Genomic DNA, 18,807 nt, shown 5'->3' with positions numbered 1-18,807 from the left:
CCGCGTTCTGTCTCTGCCCCCTTCTGGCAGGTGGGAGTCAGTAACATGAAGCTTGGGGACCAGGGGCCACCCGAGGAGACGGAGGACCGCTTCAGCATGCCCCTCATCATCACCATTGTCTGCATGGCATCCTTCCTGCTCCTCGTGGCTGCCCTCTACGGCTGCTGCCACCAGCGCCTGTCGCAGCGGAAGGACCAGGTGAGGACTTGGCTCCCCAGCGGGGAGGCAGGCCAGTCCTCCAGATGCCTTCACCCCGTCACTCCCGCATTACAGGAAGGCCAGGGACCCCTTCTGACAGGCAGAGGCGTCCCTTACAGGAGCTACCAAGTACCATGGGTGGTGGGGAGATCCTGGCCTTTGGGTCAGAAAGACGGGATAAGCCCCGGCCTCGCCTCCTAGTGTCCGTCTGACCTTGAGCACGCCCGTAATCCCCGAGCGCCCCACCCCCCACACGCGTGGGGATGATACCCAATCCCCACCCTGCAGAGCCGCTCTGAGGATTCCCGGAAACGAAGGGGCCCGGCGTAGCCCTTTTAGCCGTCTTCCGGGAATTCCACCCAGACCCGTGGCTCTCAGCCCTGGCTGTGCATCGTGGGGACAGTTAGCAGAATTCCCACACCTGCCTCTTCACATGCCGGTTGAATCAGAATCTCTGGATCTGAATATTTGCTGAGAGCTTCTGGGGCGACCCAACTGCATGACCCAGGTTGCATGTCAGATAAAGACTTCGAGAAAGCACCCTCTCCTGGTGTGTCCTGCTGCACCCACACTGCTTAGGCCTGGAGAGGTCCTCGCTCACCCGGCCTGATGAGAGTCATTTTCTTCAGTTCAGCAGGGTGAGGCAGGTGGCAGGAGAGTACGTTTTGAGGGGGATGAGGGATAGAGGAAAGAGACTGGAGGTTTCTGGAAAACAAAGTCCGTTTCCACAGACTTCATGGATTTGCCAACAGGGTAAAGTCAAGTGAGTTGGGAATTCTAGGATGCTGGGGCAGTCTTCGTCTCAAAGTAGAGGTAGGCCAGTAGCCACAAGGGCCTCCAAGAGCATGTATTGCATACCCTACCCAAACCGGGGTTCCTGGATTGTAGGGGTGGGGTGCCCATGTGATTTTAAGGCCTTAAGCCCTCCAAAATGACCCTTTCTTGGGCCATCTTCCCTATCCTAGCAACGGCTGACAGAGGAGCTGCAGACGGTGGAGAATGGTTACCATGACAATCCCACACTGGAAGTGATGGAGACCTCATCAGAGATGCAGGAGAAAAAGGTGGTCAACCTTAATGGGGAGCTGGGGGACAGCTGGATCGTCCCTCTGGACAACCTGGCCAAGGATGACCTGGACGAGGAGGAGGACACGCACCTCTAATCAGGTCCTCAGGTGGCCCCCGACAATGCTACAGCGCTCCGGACTGAACCACCTCAAGTGCCATTTGGACAGGGGAGGAAAATCCTTCCCAGTTGAGGGAAAGACGGGAGGAGGGAAGCAGACTTGGAAGGTTCCCACCTCCCAATCCCCACAGGGCCTTAATTTTCCCTTTTCACACTGAACAAATCCCATTCTGTCTAGATTCCTCTTGTAAAATAACCCACTAGTGCCTGAGCTCCGTGCTGCTGCAAGACGAGAGGCAGAGCACTCACGCAGTCATCAGTAGAATCCCTTCACCTCCTGCCCGAGGTGACTGAGGCCTGAGGGGCGTCAGGTCCTGCTCATCCAGCCCCTCAGTGACAGAGGCGGGACGGAAGCAGAGCTGCGGCCCCTGCGGGGGAGCTCCCTCCCGCCCCACTGCTGCCGTCCCTCAGGGGTGAAGCTACCAGTCGACGGACGGGACAGCAGATGGGATGGAAGGGACAGCATGGGCCAGATCCTGCCTCAGTGGGATTTGATTCCATCCAAGGACAGGCTCCTGGCTGTCCATCTCCTCCTACCCCAGCCTGGCCGGCCAGTGTCCCCGTCTCCTTTGAGCTTGTTCCCCCCTCCAGGGTCCCTGGGACTCACTGAGTTCGTCATGGCCTCAAACCCCTTGCTCTGGATTTTGGCTTCCTTGCATTTGCTTAGGGATCTTGAGACTTAACCCACATAAGACTCCAGTGTGAACAAGGTCTGCCTCTGGGATCCATCTGCAGGTGAAAAAAACAGGGGACGCCCTTCACCCCAGGATGGGTCCTGGCCCACCACCCAGGGCAGTCCTTGAAGAGGCTCCGCGGGGACTCCTTTGGCTTCCCACTCCTGTGGGGACCAAAATCTGCAGCCGCTATGAAGGCGAGGTGTTCCTATTTTGTTGTTCTCGCTCAGCCGGTGAGGTGGGGACCCGAGTTCGGGGATCCCCCTGAGACCCAGCAAGAAAGAGCAGTAGCTGCAGGCACACTTTCCCAGGGCCCAGTCCACAGAGAGGTGTCTTGACAATCCATCGATACAGTTAGGAAGGCTAGGCTTTGCTCTCTGTTCCATGGGAAACTCAGGGACTTTTCAAGTTGCTGAGAGTTTTGTTACTGTTTTTTTAGTCCAGCCCTCTACTGCCACAAGCCAAAGCTCCAGTTGCTGGGAGACTTTTCAGTTAACCAATCTCACCGATTTCTGGTTCTCCTGTGCCATCGGGCGAGAAGGGCCTAGAAAGTGCCACGCATTTTAAGTTGCACAGGAGCAGCCTGGGAGGCCGGGGAGCGGGGGCAGTTCCCAGCAGCACGCAGTGGGCCTTGCCATGTCCCCTTCTCTGCACTCGTGGCAGGGCTGCCTAGTTCTGCGGTTTCTGGTGGCATCTCAGGGAAACAGGACCGTGAAGAGGTTTGGAGGGAGCTTAGCAGTTAGCTCCCATGCAGAAGTCACCCGACGACTGGACACAGTGAGGTTTAATTGGATTTTCTGGGAGGCCCAGATCCCAGATTTTATACACCTTTGCCCACGGTCTTTCTTGCTCCTGGTGTAAAATTTCCTGACGCCAACTCGGAAGATGGGCAGAACTGCTTAGGAGAGTGAAAACTGTAATTTCAGGGCAAGAGGTCAGAACCCCAGGACCTGCAGGCCTGGGCTGTGTCCTGATGAAATAGGCAGCCTGCTTTAGAACAGCTTGTTATTATTTTTTAAAGGATCTTAGCTGGGGGAAGATCTATGCCCTTCCCTGCATGCCTCGATTCCTCCTTCAGAGCCTCTGGCCTTTGATATCCTAGTTTCACAAGAGCTAGAGAGATGCTAGACTAACAAGGATCCAAAAGTCTTTGCCCTGATTGTCTAGCATTTGAAGGTTGGCAGGGGAGAGAACAATGCTAGTCTGGGAGGAAAAAAAAAAAAAAGAGAGGAAATCTTGTTATAACTGGGAAGGGATCTGTTTGCTTCCTTCCTGCCCAACATTGGGTTCGTTCCACCCAGCGGGATTCTATTGTGGCGTCTGTGGAAGAGGCCACTGGGTGACTACTCCTTGGCTGATTCTGGGTCCCATTTTACCAGCCAGCCTCTAGACAGAGACAGCAAGTATGCCTCCACAAACTGATCGAAGGCTACAGCCCCACGGCCTCTTGGGCAGAGGGATGATGCCTGGCAAGGACTAGAGTAACAACTATACTTGGTCAAGAGGAATGACTGTGGCTCTGTCCAAGGGGCACCTTGGGAAGCTTTGAGCTGCTTCAGATGCTCATTTTGGTGCATTTTCAGATTGGGTTACTCTAGCCTTTTAGGGCAACTTCAGAATTGAATACCTTGCTCTTGCCACTTAAGACACCTGTGTCAAGGGCCACGTGTCGGCAAAGGTCATCTTCACCCCACATCTGCACTGGGTTCTACATGCTGTCTGGTAAGTCAGATCCTGGGGCTGAGAAGAAGAGGAACATCAGCAACTCAGCATGACTTTAAACAAGTTGTGCCAAAGGGATATCATGAACTTTCCATCGGTGGCACACTGGTTTCCCTAAGCTGCATAAATGGCCAGAAGCCACGAATCTGTGACTGGATGGAAACCCAGAGGGAAAGCATGCTGTTCTGTGAACGGGGAGGGAAGCGGCAGTGCTTAGGAAGGGGTACAGAAATAGTCTCTGCGTCGTAGGGACAGAATACGGGTTTAACGGAGTCGATGCCAGGTTCTTTCTTTCCCTCTTGATAAGGAAGGCTAGCAGAAAATTTATTTAAACCACTTCTTGAGCTTTAACCTTTTTGACGATATACTGGAGAAACTTTGAAAAACAAGTCCAAGCTGATACACATATACATACTTTTTAATGATGTAAATACAACAGCCACATGTTAATCCACCCTGCACTGCTTTAAGTGAATATACACTGGGAAAACAGGTGTTAGTTGAGGTGGCTTTTTTTCTCTCAACAGGAATGTAAATGTCTAATTCACTAGAAAGGACTTTTATTTTTCCTCTAATGAAAAATGAGATACAAGACAAGCCGATGACAAGTATCTGTCTTACATAGATCAGGCATTTTTATTTTTAAACATGATCCTCACCGCCCCCCCCGCCCCGAAGTCTTAGCAGATCACAGGAAGGCTTGGAGTCCATGTACACTGGTTGACACTAGTCCCAGGGAGGCTTTTAGAGACCTAGTCCTATCTTTGTTTTGTTCTTTACAAAGAAAGAAACTGAAGCCCAGAAAGATGGAGTGGCTTGGCCAAAATCACATGGTTAGTGACAGAAACAGGATTACAACACAGGTGTTGTGGGCCTCAGAAGGAATTAGTAAATTAAGGACTGCTAATTAAGGCGCCAGGATGAGACAAAGGACAGAATTCCCTTCTCAGATCTCTTCCTGCAGCAAGGCTGGGGCGAGCCTGACGGCGATGCTAGGAACCATACTGGCCTTCTGCACTTCCTCCGAGTTCAGGTCTAAGACGCACATGAATGATACTTTCCTGTCAAGGGACAGTTTTGAATGACCCTTTTTTTACATACGGATCTTCTACTAGCAGGACTAAGGATCAAAGGGAACAAGCTCCAGGAAGGCAGGGAGGAGCAAGAGTAGAGCAATTGCTTTTTTTTTTTTTTTTTTTTTTTTATCACTGTTTCCAGCTGACGGCTCAGGTTTGGTGAAAACCCAACACTTGAGTGGGAGCGAGGAGATTACTAGTTGGATGTGTGTCTCTTCTGTTATTAGTGAATGTTAAACAGTTTGCCCAGGAGACTGGGGGAAGCATGTGTCTTCATGGACAGGGGTCTGAAGTACACTGGAATTTATGGAAAAACTTGTTTGTAAAGACTCTATGTAATTATTGCCATTTTCTTACAAAACTATATTTTGGAAAATTGTATACTGTCAATTAAAGTGCTTTTGTGTAAGCTGGTTCAAGGCCTGTTGAACTTGATTGGCCAGTTGGCTTCTGTTCCTCACTTGTGCACAGAGGCTCGAGGCCCAAGCGCCCGAGGACAGGAGGTGCAGGGATGAATGCGGCACCCTCTGCTCTTACACACTCTTACACGATGGGGTGGGGGTGGGCGGTGCAGGGAGCCAAGGAGAAAGAGGGAAGCTGCGAGGAAGAAGGGGATTCTGGACGGGCGATGGTTCTCCAGGTGGCCTTGGGCTGTCGTAGTGATCACTGCTGAATCGTCCTCCCTCGCACTTTTATCTGTTCTACCTTCTTCCTTCCCTCCCCTTGTGGCTCAGGTACAATCATGAGTCACCCACCACTAAAGATCCTTGAGCCCTGGTCAAGTGTGAAAACGCGGGCGTAGAGACAAAACAAAAATATAAAAAAACAAAGAGGTCCTGTTCTGGGCCTGTTACTGCTCAGCAAAGGCTCGGCCTCCTGGCCCGGAGAGCCCGCCGCCTCCCTCTCCGCTCCTCAGCTCCTCACCGGAGGGGGATCGCGCTCCCGGCTCCCGGCTCCACCTCGACCCGCAGGCTTGCAGGAGGGAACCGTCCCAGGAAGTCCCAGGAACCGGGTCCCCTGGGACCGCGTTCACACCGCTCTACGGTCATCTCTTCCACGTGCCTCAGGTCATCTCTTCCACGTGCCTCGTAACTTAGAGGTCACAACCTTGCTCAGCAACGGGCACTCCTCTCCCAGCAGGGATTCTCTGCGAGGACACAGCTACTTCAGTGGTAGCAGGAGGCCTGGAAGCCACGTCGTTTTTCTCTCCAGTCTTCCAATCTTTTCTCGCGGCCACATTAATGCAGGCGTTCCAACAACAAAGCACATTTCTAGAATAAGACCACTGTTAACAATTTCCTGGCCTCCCCCCGCCCAGTATGATTTGCCTTTTATATAGGAGTTCTGAAAGGCAGTTAACACCCTTAATAGTGGGCCAGAGTTGGGCCAGGGGTGTTTTGAGGTGAACTTCAAGAGTGTGCCAAGAATACAGAAAAGAGTACAAGCACCAGGAACTCGGGCAGGCTCCTTGGCCATGCTGGAGGCACACTGTTCTGAGAATGGCTCAAAGATTATCGCTGGCCACAAAGTAGACCTGAGGCTCCGTTCTTTTCCTGAATAGGTCATTCACCCTGTTCCCTGCCCTGCCAACCAAGAAGCATTCAGTGGTCTTTTTAATTTGTTAGGCCTCTGTCACTCACACTTACCCTGCCCTACAAGCTTGGTGCCAAGCCACACATTTCTTTTGCACCCTAAGGGAAAAAAGTAGAAAAAAAAACAAAAAAAACAAACAAGGACTGGCTATTATATAATTAACACTAATGATAAATACTGAGAGAGTATTTTTCAAGGACCTTGGCAGTGTACAAATTAAAAAATCGATGGGATCCTAGCAAATGGGATCTGCTGCCAAGATGTATTTGTTAGATGGAGAGAGGTGAGGCAGAGTTGAGGCTGCCCAGTGCTACACAAAAGTCCCTGGTGGATCTGGAAATAACCCTAGGGTTCCCTGCCTATGCCCTGGGCCACCCATTCTCTGGCCCAAGTTCAAGTAGCAGCTGTGACCATGTGTGCTGTAGATGTCGCCCCGCTTGGGATGTGCCAACTATTAGAACTTATTAGCACAGATGTGGACAGGCTGCCTCAACCTATAGCTTTCCTTTCTTCCCTGTAATAAGAACATCATGTTCTTCCGTCCCACCTTCCCTATGCAACAGAAAGCTAAATTTCTCTTCCTCTTCTGTCAAGACACTAAAAGGCAAAAGAAGATGTGGCATCTGTGGTGCTTAGGTAAAGCAGCAACGTATCCAAATAGTATTTACACCTAAGCCAGGACTAATATAGGCTTCAGGATAGCCTCAGTTTGCCTTTCCATTCATACCTTCAGAATCTGAAGGATTAGGGATTTAAAAAAAAAAAAAAAGCCTTCATTACCAGGGAAAATATTTTTTCAATTTCCATGGACTCTGTGGTTGACTTTTCTAAGTATGTCAGATGGGCACACATGGCCAATTCCCTATTCTCTCCTTGGGTAAGCAGAGGCTTTTACCTCTGTAGGTCTCCACACTCACTTGGTGTGTGAGCGAGAACCTGCCATCACAACTGTTCAACACAAAGCCCTCTGCTTATCTGCTGTTTTCCCGCCAGAAGACAAAATAAATCAGAGAGGAGGTGTCCCACATTTTGATCCTTTTGAGTTCTCCGGAGGATTAACCAAGGAAAGGCCAGTTCCTTACCTTATCACTGCATATCATGTTTTCCGGTTTTGAAAACAAAAATGTTAGTTCTGAGCAATGCTCAAAGCACACTCTAGAAATGAAAGCTATGAAGAGGGATCATTTGATTCATAAATTGAGAAAATCCCCATTTTGAATAAAATCAGTTGACAACTCACTCACTGCAGAATGCAAGATTGCAAAGCTAAGCATGTAAAAGGGACCAGGAGATGAAAAATGTCAAGAAGAGGTCCTGTCGAGTCCATCTGGAAAGCTCTCACAGCTCCTGCCAAACAACTCATGCTCTTTTGTTTGGCTTATCAGAGTTTCTTTTCTCAAATGTTCAGTCCTTAAAATTTCTTTCCCCTTTATTAGGCACAGGAATCCAGAATTTTTCAAAACTTTGCAACAGCTCCAACTCTCTTTACTGTATTTTCTATAATTGATTTTCTTCTAGTTCCTAACCTATACAGGTATGTCCCCCTTAAAGAAAATTTGGGAAACACTAGTCCAAATTTATAAAAACAGATCAGATAGGGCTGGTCATCAATAGTAGATAAAAGATACCGCCTAATGAAATAGTTTACCAGTGTTCTTTAAATATGGAAACTTCCCCAGGAAACTGAGATCCATCAGAACGTCTTTATTCCAGCACTGTCTCAAAGGAAAACATCAAATGGCTTTTCTACAGTGGGTAACATTTTCCATCTTTGGAAGCCTGAATAAAACTCACCTTTTTGAGGGAAAAATACAACAAATGCAAGTATAAAGTATGTAAACATTTTAAAAGTTGACTTTAAAAGTAGTTTCAGCAAACGTAAGAGACATCTTGTAGTGTCCATATATAACTTTTTATTAAGAAAATGAACAAAATACATTCTTTCTCCATATGTACATTACATACAACATAATTCTACAGTTGCAATCATTCAGCAGATCACTCATTTATTTATTCACAAAGCAGTGTTAACACAGTCACCAAATCTGGGATCAGAAAATTCCTTTTATGAAACAAAAAAAAAAAAAAAAAGAAAAGAAAAAAGAAAAGAACCTAAAATGTCCATACAGACTGGGCAAAAATAAGAAAAACCAGAGAGGATCATAAGAGGAATGGGGAAGACTGCAGAACACACCCAACACAGTCCAACAATGACCTGGAACACCAATGATATGAGAGAGAGCTGATGCCCCCAAAGCATTTCTGTTTAAAAACTCCAACTAGCTCATGCCTGCTATTCCAGAGTTCCCTCTTGATCTCCATTTCTGATTTAGGTTCTTAAGGATACAGCCCAAAGCCATGTTGCTACAGAACAGGAGGGTAAAGGAAAGAGTAGAAACCTCAAGAGGCTGCAGTTTTCTGGTTTACATACTAAAAAAAGAAGTCTCATATGAAATATAAAACTGAATCTTAGCTGGTGAACAAATACATTTATTTGGAGAGGTATCTGTTCAAGCATGGTAAGGGAACTCTTGTTCCCAGGATTCCTTATTTACATTTATGTTCATCTGTTTTTTTTTCTCTGCTTTTCCTTTGGCCTTTGAAAAGTACCTCATTCTTTTTGGGTGTGGGTCTACTTAGGGTCATATTAAGTCCACCTAAATAGAAAGCTCTTCATGGGTATGAATATGCTTCAGACGTCATAAAAAGCTGCATAAATGGTGCATAAAGGGCTTAAATATTCAAATAACTTTTAGAGATGAATTTCCAGTAAGCTGAACAAGTCAGCTCCTTATAGCTTCTAAGCAATACTTTCTATCCACTGTTCAGGTTTAAAAGATACATATCAAGAAAATCATTTTCAGACTGTCAGTCTGGGAAGGGGCAGTGCTTAAAGGGATATAAGTAACGGCGGGGACACACGCTCACACCCTGTCCTCCTCACGTATTTTGGTAAAACACAGTGAGAATGGCTGCGTCTTTTTTTTTTTTTTTAAACTTTTTTCAGGGCTTTACCATGTGGGTTAACAGAAGAAAGTCAGGAAAAACAAAATGAGTTAAGTCTCCTTGATTAGTTAATAGTGGTATTCCCTCTTTTACACTTGTAATTTCCTAAATTTCTATAATAAACATTTTTTATATCACAAACATCAATACATGTTATTATTTAAAAGCCCCATAAGAGAAGTTTAATACTCTCCAACTTTCAGATGAGCTGGTTGCTGTAAGGCTAGGTTTCCAGTCTAGGTGTTTAAGCAAAGAGAAGAAGCTATCCACAGTATTAATAAGCAAACCTGGGAAGATAGAATCTGTTGGGTATGGATGGAGCTGTATCTTTCGTCCCAATTTAACTTCCAGTCCAACTTTGGCTTTGAGGATCTATCTCTAATCTGAAGGGACCTTGATTTCTGGCCACTGAATACTACTTTATAAAAGAAGTAAGCAAATTGACTTAAAACAAATGGTAACATCTTTCCCAAGTCGTTTATGTGTAAATATGCCATTTTGGAAAGATGGAACAATGTTTGTTACCAAGACCAAGATAAGAAAAGGAGGTCCTCATCTTAGTTATCCTATACTCTTTGTCTGAGGCTACAGACTCAACTGTACATAGAGTTTGAAATAGTGACAGGGAAGGAATCTCTGTAAAAAAAGATTATTTTATATATATATGTGTGTGTGTGTGTATATATATATCCATAAAGGAAATTTGCTCATAGAAAAATGTCACTATTTTGCAATTTTGAAATTGAGCTGAAGACTATACATAAAGGAAAATTAATATACTACGTAATTTTTTTCATTTCAAAAGACATTTTGCACAAGTCAAAAAAGCAAGGTGTCTTAAAGAATAACACAATTACAGCATCTCTTAGCCAGGCAAAATGTAATCCTTAAGAGAGGAAGTCCACTTTAAATTCTCTAAATGGATGGTTTACAATTGAGGGAGAAAACAGTTTACAACTGGTCAGTCACCGAAATCATTTTTGCTGCAAGAGGGAAAAATCATCTCAAAAAGGAGACCAAGTATGTAACTTTTTAATATATGTGCTGCCGAAGCGAGCATAGGATATAACTTTTTAAAACATGTATCTTCCCCACGGAAGGCTACTCATATTTAAATTGTGGAGTCTGATATCCTACTCTAAGATTTGGGGTTGGGTAGACAATTACTTTACTTTGTCTAATAGTTTATATTTAGTGCTCTAGAAAGTATAGCTAGTGTGTATATGTAAAATTGAGCTAAGCGTTTACAAAGGTTGAGTATCCTAGGACTTCCAAAGTAGGCAACTGAAGAAAGAAAGGTAAAGCCATGCATCTCTGTCCTCAGCTTCCTCTCCTCTCATCTCAAGAAGGCAAATACAGCAACTACAAGGGAAGATGTTAAAACAGGCTAGCAGACATCAGATGGCATGGCCATGATGGTGTAAGATCCTTTCTTTGTTGCAAAAGGAATTGATAAAGCTCTGCCAGCTGCAATGGAATTGGGCTTATTCTAGAAACCTTCTCTCATTAATCACATTCCAGATGTGGAGGAGACCTAAAGAATAAACCAAAATTATTAAATTCTTTTTTTTTTTTTTTTTAAAGTAGGCTCCATGCCTAGCATGGAGCTCAATGTGGGGCTTGAACTCATAATGCCAAGATCAAGACCTGAGCTGAGATCAAGAGTCAGACCCTCAACTGACTGAGCCACTCAGGTGGCCACAAAATTATTAAATACTTCTCATGCCAAGCCCAGAACTCATGGATCTCTTGGCAAAGCAGATAAACAGAGACCCATGGGATTGTGCATAAATAATTTTAAAGTACAGAAAACAATTGATGTCAGCGTAGTTCTGTATGGGCTGTAAGTTAAACATGTAGTGACGATCTTTTAAAAGGCTAGAAAATAACCAAATGACACTGGCTGAACTGTAACAAAGGCTTTCTTTCTTGAGATTTGCTAACAAAAGAGAACTAAAGCTCAAAACCGGCTATTTGAGCAACTCCTTAATCATGCATACAGGCCTGTTCAGTGTACCACACAGTACTTTTCCTTCCTGCCAATTAATCTGGCAGTCATTAAGCACTGAGTGAAACTGAATGATGATCTCTTCAGGCTGGTATTGGTGCGGTAGACAGCTCAGATATCCACACTCACTGCTGTGAATGCTAGCATCCCAGATGGTACAGAGCTGTGTTTCGGCTTAAACTTGATGAGAAAGCAAGTCCCATGGGAGTCCCAAAACTGCATGTTAGAATGTTTTATTGCTGGTTTTTCCTACTGGATCCTTATCAATAAACTAGCTGAACGTAAGAAACCGCTCAGCTAGTTTAAACTCTCGAGCCCATCACACTGGGTTTTTCTGTTCCAAGACCCCAAGAGCTCTTTGGGAGATGATGAAAAAAGAAACTAACCAGAAATACTGTTTTCCAAAGACTACACAGAACAACTGAGCTGTGATTCCTTTTGACAGTCATCTTCCCAGAAATGCATTAGTAAAATGAGTTTAGGGTTAGAATGGAGAGCTTTCTCTTTCATTTAAGGTTTGCGGACCTTTGCATCCACGAACAAAAAAGCTCTTACTTTCCTTTCTCTAACATATCTGCATTCTCCTCTCCAGTCTTGTTCCTGGGGCTCAATACCACCAAGTGAAAATGCCATATAGACAGGCAAAATAGGATGCCGCACACAGATGTTTAATAGTTCAATGAGACTGTCTGAACAGCAGATAAAAAGGAATGTGAATTATTTCATAATTGTAAATCATAATTTAAAAAAATGAACAAATACAAATCATTTCATAGCAATAAAAGCTATACCTAATATACAATTACATTGGAAATTCAAAGTCAATTCTTAACACAAATTCCAGCTTTGGCAGAACGTCAATGCTACTCAAAGGTAGTGGGAATAGAGGAAAAAGAGCTAAAAAATTTAAAGAAAAGACAAGAGGCAAATGGAAATCTGGTAATGTGATGAATTCCATGAGCTCTGCTATGACACTTGCACCTGATCATCAGTTTTATGACTATGTTTCCTAGTGCCAAGAAAAGAAGCCAACACTGGCTCCTCCACTGAAGCAGCCACAGCCATGTTACTATTCTGCAAATGAAAATAACTTAAGGATTTTTATAGCAATGTCTGACCACTATTAATTCTTTAACAATGGAAAATTTTTAGTTTCACTATTCAGTTGTCATAAATAAGAATAAAAGAGCATGTTTGCCTCAAAATGATTCTGACCTTTTCTCTTAAGCAGTACAACACTCATAAGCAATGCCATAGAAAACCTAGGAAATCTAGAGATGAAAAAGCCAAGAATAAAGTCAAGTCAGCTAAGGAAATAATGGGTATACAATTCATACTAGTTCGTGGGTAGGAAGAAATCAAGGTTAAGAAATTATGTAAAATAAAATCTCTAAGACAGCACTTTCTTCCAGAAAAAAAGAGCATCTGGTGAAGAAATCAAGAAATTGCAATGAGTCCTTCTGCCAAAACAAACAATGGCAATATCATTCAGCTGATCTAGCTGGCTCTTAATGAACTGTTTCAACAAACCTGGAACTGCCCACCTTCAACTAAAATACCTCTACACCAGAAATTTTGGATAGTCATTTCAGCATTGACAGAAATCACAGGGAGAAACACTGGCCATACACACACAAATAAAAAATAAAAATAAAAAAAATCACAGAAGAATAATGTTATTTGACGTTATTCAACAAGAAACACAGAAGACAACAAGAAACACAAAAACCTTTGAGTGAGAGAGCCCAAAGATCTAATCTACAAGTATTGTCATATGCAGACCCTATAGGATACTCTCCAATAATCATAAACTTTTTCTGAGGAAGCATGCAATCTCAAATCAAGGACAATTTAAATAACTTAAAACTTAGTAAAAATTCAGGCCAGAATTTATGCAAAAGGATGAAACTGCAGATGGTCATGGATTTTTAAGAAAAGAAGGGTTATGAAGGCTATGTTTTTTATAGCTAGATGACTGTTTAGAGTACACACTGTAATGATCCCTTCTCATACAAATCACTTCAAACCATAATTCTCAAATCCTAGGTAACATTCAACTGGCTCAAGAGTTAATACAACATTCACTCAGGAAGTAAGTAAATGACCCATAATTACTGAATGAATTCCATATGGTGTTAAGAATAATTATGACTTCCTTATGTTATAACCATGAAACTGAGTATAATTCAGAGAATAAAATCAGGAATATGCTCCCAAGTGCTTTTTGATCCACCAAACATCATTCTTAATGTAGTTTTTATTTGTAGGTTAGATTTTTTTTTATTTTTATTTTTATTTATTTATTTATTTTTTAAATTTTTATTTATTTATGATAGTCACAGAGAGAGAGAGAGAGAGAGAGAGAGGCAGAGGGAGAAGCAGGCTCCATGCACTGGGAGCCCGATGTGGGATTCGATCCCGGGTCTCCAGGATCGCGCCCTGGGCCAAAGGTAGGCGCCAAACCGCTGCGCCACCCAGGGATCCCTAGATTTTTTTTTTTAATATTTTATTTATTTATTCATGAGAATACACAGAGAGGAGAGAGGGAAGCAGAGACACAGGCAGAGGGAGAAGCAGGCTCCATGCAGGGAGCCTGATGTGGGACTTGATCCCGGGACTCCAGGATCACACCCTGGGCTGCAGGCAGCAGTAAACCGCTGAGCCACCGGGGCTGCCCCTGTAGGTTAGATTTTAAAACGTTTTTATTATATAAAATCCTGTTAATGTATTTCTAGCATTTTTAAGGCAGATGTGTGAAGAGATCCGCTAGAAGGATAAGCTGGGAACCATTTCTATTCAACAAACATATTTCACCCCAGAATGTTGTTTTATAATCTTAAATCACTGTGGTTTAAATTCAATAAGCCTTTCTGTGATAAATCAGTGAATTGATTCTCTAATGTTTTATATCAGTTTCTACTTATTAGATATGGACAGGTCAGGTTTAGCATCAATGAAAACCAGGTCTAAAAAGATGATCTTGTGAAAAGCTAAGACAGCCAGCTTGCGCACTTAGGCACCCAAGTCTGGAGTCCTTTGCTTGAATGAGATCAATATATCTGAATTAATCAAACTGGCCACATGAGGTCTCTGTTATTCCACAGAATACAAAAACATTTTAGATGTAGTTTTCAAATCAGGTAATTTCTCATGAAGTACAAGCGATGAAAATAATGTTGCAGATCTAGTTTACTATGTTGGAATAATATATTCCACTGGGAAAGAGAGCAATGGGAATCAAGTTGAAGCTACAGATAATGAAATGGAGTAAACTGTATCCTGCTAGCGAATGCATCTAAAGTATCAGCCAATTGTTTCAACTGGGACTCACTAAACTAGAATGAAAGCATTTCAAGGAATGAAGCACAGATAATTTGGCATACCTAAACACCGTATCTAAATACCAAATTAGATGATTTAAATTATAATATACTGCTGGAATTCTTGGAAATATATGTAGCTCCTCACTAAATATATAAACAAGTTTCAAATCAGGTCTGTTGTGAAATGTGAGCGATGTGTTGATCTTGGTCCTGGATATTATGAAGCCTTACATTCTCTTGCAATCGTTGTCAGCAAATGCTCCTTGAAAGCCCCATGGTACAAACTCTACCTACGCAACAACCTCCTCAACAGAATATCTCACTTGGGCAACACTGAATGGCTCACTATGATTCAGCCCCATTTGAATATGTTAGTGAAAAAAAGTTAATAAAAAGGTAAAAAAAGTTCCACCTAAATAAAGTGACAAAAGATAAAATTAAAATGAACTTATGTTAAAAAGCCATTAGTAGAGAGTCCAGGAAAAACAAAAACAAAATCACAGAAGAACTGAGTTTCTTCCAAATCTACGGAACTCATGAAAAAAAAGTGACAAAAGAAAGTGCTGTAGAGACAAATGGTGGAGGTAGCCGAATTTCATTTGGTTAGTGTGTTCAAAGTGCCAGAACTCATGGCAAGCAAAACTTGAGCTTTTACCAAGTTCTTTACTATCAACTCTCTGATTTCTATGTTTCCATAAAACAAGATTCAATAGGCTACAATATTTGGGATAATATTTTATGTTCTTGACTGTCTGGGGGACTGTCATTTTATGAAGCTGTACAAGAATGTAAGTAGATTCTATTTGTTTACCTATAAAGTCACTTGATTATTCTGTAGCTGCACAATTTGGTACTTAGTAAATTACATTCTATACCTCTCACAAAGTAAGATACAGATCTAATTGTGTAATAAATCACTACGGATAGCTTTGGGATACTTGGAAAGCTAAGGAGCCCAAGATTCAAATCTAGAATTAGGAAAAACAGATTTCTGTCCATTCCCAAAAGCAGTGAAACCAAGCAATGAAGACAGTGAAGAGGGGTCTCAGTCTCATTCCTACACATGAGACTTTTCGAAAGTGCAAGTCAAAGTCTTCTCTTTCTTTGGTGAGGCCTAATCTTGCTACTCAGGGACATTCCACAAAGTCTTTTGCTTTTCAGAGCTACTGACTGATGGACATTTATTGTACTGTCTGCTTTAAGCATGGTGGGCATCAGTTGCATACAGCACATTTTGAGCAAATGCAAGCACTGGCCAGGTGTGGGCTTCCTACACTGCACTCCACAGCACCCCATGGAATGATACATACATACCTCTATCTCCCACAAAAAAATGGAACAGTGGGAAAGCCCATCTGCCTTTTTTTTTAATGAAAAAAATAACTGCACCATTATTTTATTTTTCTCCACTTAAAAGCCTATGTGTGCTTCACAAAATGCCTGTCAGCTGTATTCCACTGGACAACTACACACCATTATTCTTTAAGGTATCAGTATACAGAAGCAGATGTGGGGAGCCAACGTATATGGAAATAAACAAAAGCATAGCTCTGGAAACCCACTTTCCCAAGTGGAAATGCTACAAAGAGCACAAAGGGAGAATGGAATCAGCTCTACCAGAGGAAAGAGTCATTTTCTTCCAAAACTTGCTACAAAGACATCAATGAACATTTAATCACTACTAGAATCTTCTTGCTGGTAATTTTTATATTGGCTCTTAAAGGTTCTGAACTATAATCTCCTCAGTTTAAGGTTTCTGTGACTCAAAGCTATTGTAATATCCACTATAAAATATGTCATTATAGAAATACTATATACCAATCTCAGATAAGTACCTGGATCAATCATGGGTTAGTTTTTAGTTCTATGACAAGGAGCATAAATCTGAGCCCTCTGTTCCTCCTACTGTTTAATGCAATACAAGACTCTAATCGACAAAGACACATATATCACTTTAACATACATCATTTGCCCTACAGAACTATATACTTTTAAGAATGAAGGAAAGAGGTAAACAAGTGACACCACTTACAAGCTGTTGTGTGATGCAAGGTAAAGTGAAATGGGGAAGGAGGAGTAAGAAGAGAGGCCAAACCAGCCAACAATAAAACCCCATTCTTCCAGCACTGGGTCTGTCAACACGCTTACTTGCCCCAATTTTATAAAAATGAAATAAAAATCCGAAAAAGGTAAACTGCCTGATTATTTTGTCTTTTGTACTTATTCGTTCTTAAAAGTTAAAGTAAGAAAAAAATATATATATATTTAAATGGAAAGTATATCAATTTCACTTTATTAACCTAATTCAGGAAAGGGATGAGGAGAAAGGGGCTGAGGTTGGGTATGAAGGAAGAGGGTTAAAACTTGTGACAGTAAAGATCCCTTCAAAATTCTGGTGCAGTCCTCAATCACTGCAGCCTAACTGACGGTCAACAGAGTTGAACTCCAAAATACTGAAAGCAGACTCCTGTTCTCCATTTCTGTCCAGTGATCTTCGGTTACAGTGTGATGAGGTCTACCAGGTTGCCTTTAGGAGGAGTCATGCTGTCAGGAAAGAAATTTACTAAGGTGTCAAAGAGCTGAGTTCTTTGAGCATAGGTGTGATCCACATCGGAAAAGCCTGGTAAAGGAGAGATACAAAGAAACTCATTGATTGTGTCTAAAACATGTAACAGTGAAACTAGTTGAGAAAAGCAAAACCAAATTTGATTTCAAAACTAGACAGAGGTCCTGAACCCAGTTCTATTAACCTGGCAGTGATGTGATCTTAGGTGAGTTAATCAGCCGTTCTGCAACTGTTTCTACAGCTGTAAATTTGTGTTAATCCTGCTTACTTGATGGTGTTACTGTGCATATTAAATATAATTACACTAGAAGCACCTGTTCTAACGACTGGCTTTAGAACAGTCATTAGACTGTTTTGTAACTAGTAACTTTAGTAACTAATACTGATTTCTCTTCTTTCCCTTATAGACATTCTCTTCTTCTAGTCCACTGAGGCAGTTTCACTCCTCTTTTCTGCCTTTATAATGCTTTTGACCCACCAAAATTTTTTTTGATAATAAAAATACAATAAAATCAGAGGTGCCTGGGTGGCTCAGTCAGTGAAGCATCCAACTCTTAGTTTTGGCTCAGGTCATGATCTCAGGGTCCTTCCATCGAGCCCTGCATTGAGCTCACTGCACAGTGTAGAGTCTGCTTCTCCCTCGCTCTCTGCCCTTCTCCCCGTTCTCTCTCATAAATAAAATCTTAAAAAAAAAAACACACAAAAAAAATCAAAACGAAAAATATACTAAAATCACTTTCTTTAGCAAGTGGTTGAAAATCATTAGGGTCCTGAGAGTGGAAGTGGTCTCAGAGAACTGAGTGAAAACTCAGATGAGGAAAATACATGTACAATAACATAGAAAAGAGTACCTGGCACATAGCAAATGCCATACATTTGTGGTACTATGCACTGGGCTCTATGTCAGGCACATGCCATGTGAAAAATTGAGCAATGAACTACTTTTATCCAGATAAACATTAGAAAGTGGATGAAATTCTTAAAAGGTGGGGACCATGGAACCAAAGCATTTTCCCCCCCTTCAACCTCTAGAAAACATGTAATTTTCAAGTTCATTCCAGCCAAAGGAATATTCAGTGAGATGCTTCCTTCCTTTAGTTAGCTGGTATATTGCTTTAAGTTGCTTCAAATTTCTTATGTACATATGAAGTAGGAAAATAAAGTAGTTTTATTATTTCTCCATTCGTGAAATGGCTGAGACATAAGAGCCCTACTGAGTACCATAAGACCTAGAAATAGTGCCAGAGTTATATATGCCATGATATTCAGTGGAAAACTATTTCAAATTGGATCAATTTTCATTCAACCTACAATACAGTTTTAGGTACACTCTGTTTTTTCCTCTTGTAAAGAACATGAACAGAACAGAACATTGCCAAGGATACCAGTTTCCTGGAAGGAAAATAAACAATGCCTCAAGAAAGATACATTCCTTTTTATTAAAAAAATTTTCTT

At 42.4% G+C, this 18,807-nt stretch overlaps 2 protein-coding genes across 11 annotated transcripts in view; one reads left to right on the top strand and one right to left on the bottom strand.

The window, feature by feature from the left end:
• The window catches only part of PODXL (podocalyxin like), a 49,641-nt gene extending 44,371 nt beyond the window's left edge, over positions 1–5,270 (top strand). Inside the window, exons 7-8 of the mRNA XM_072784609.1 lie at positions 31–198; positions 1,164–5,270. Coding sequence (XP_072640710.1) covers positions 31–198; positions 1,164–1,361 — 366 coding nt within the window. The 3' untranslated portion in view covers positions 1,362–5,270. The remainder of the gene's footprint in view (positions 1–30; positions 199–1,163) is intronic.
• Positions 5,271–9,393: 4,123 nt separating this feature from the next.
• Positions 9,394–18,807, bottom strand: part of MKLN1 (muskelin 1) — a 211,454-nt gene continuing 202,040 nt past the window's right edge. For all 10 annotated transcript variants that reach the window (XM_072784601.1, XM_072784605.1, XM_072784602.1 and 7 more), the window contains one exon: positions 9,394–17,406. In XM_072784601.1, coding sequence (XP_072640702.1) covers positions 17,285–17,406 — 122 coding nt within the window. In that variant the 3' untranslated portion in view covers positions 9,394–17,284. The remainder of the gene's footprint in view (positions 17,407–18,807) is intronic.

Source organism: Canis lupus, chromosome 18 (assembly GCF_048164855.1).
Source record: "Canis lupus baileyi chromosome 18, mCanLup2.hap1, whole genome shotgun sequence".
NCBI lineage: Eukaryota > Metazoa > Chordata > Mammalia > Carnivora > Canidae > Canis > Canis lupus.
This window is presented reverse-complemented; position numbering and strand designations above follow the sequence as displayed.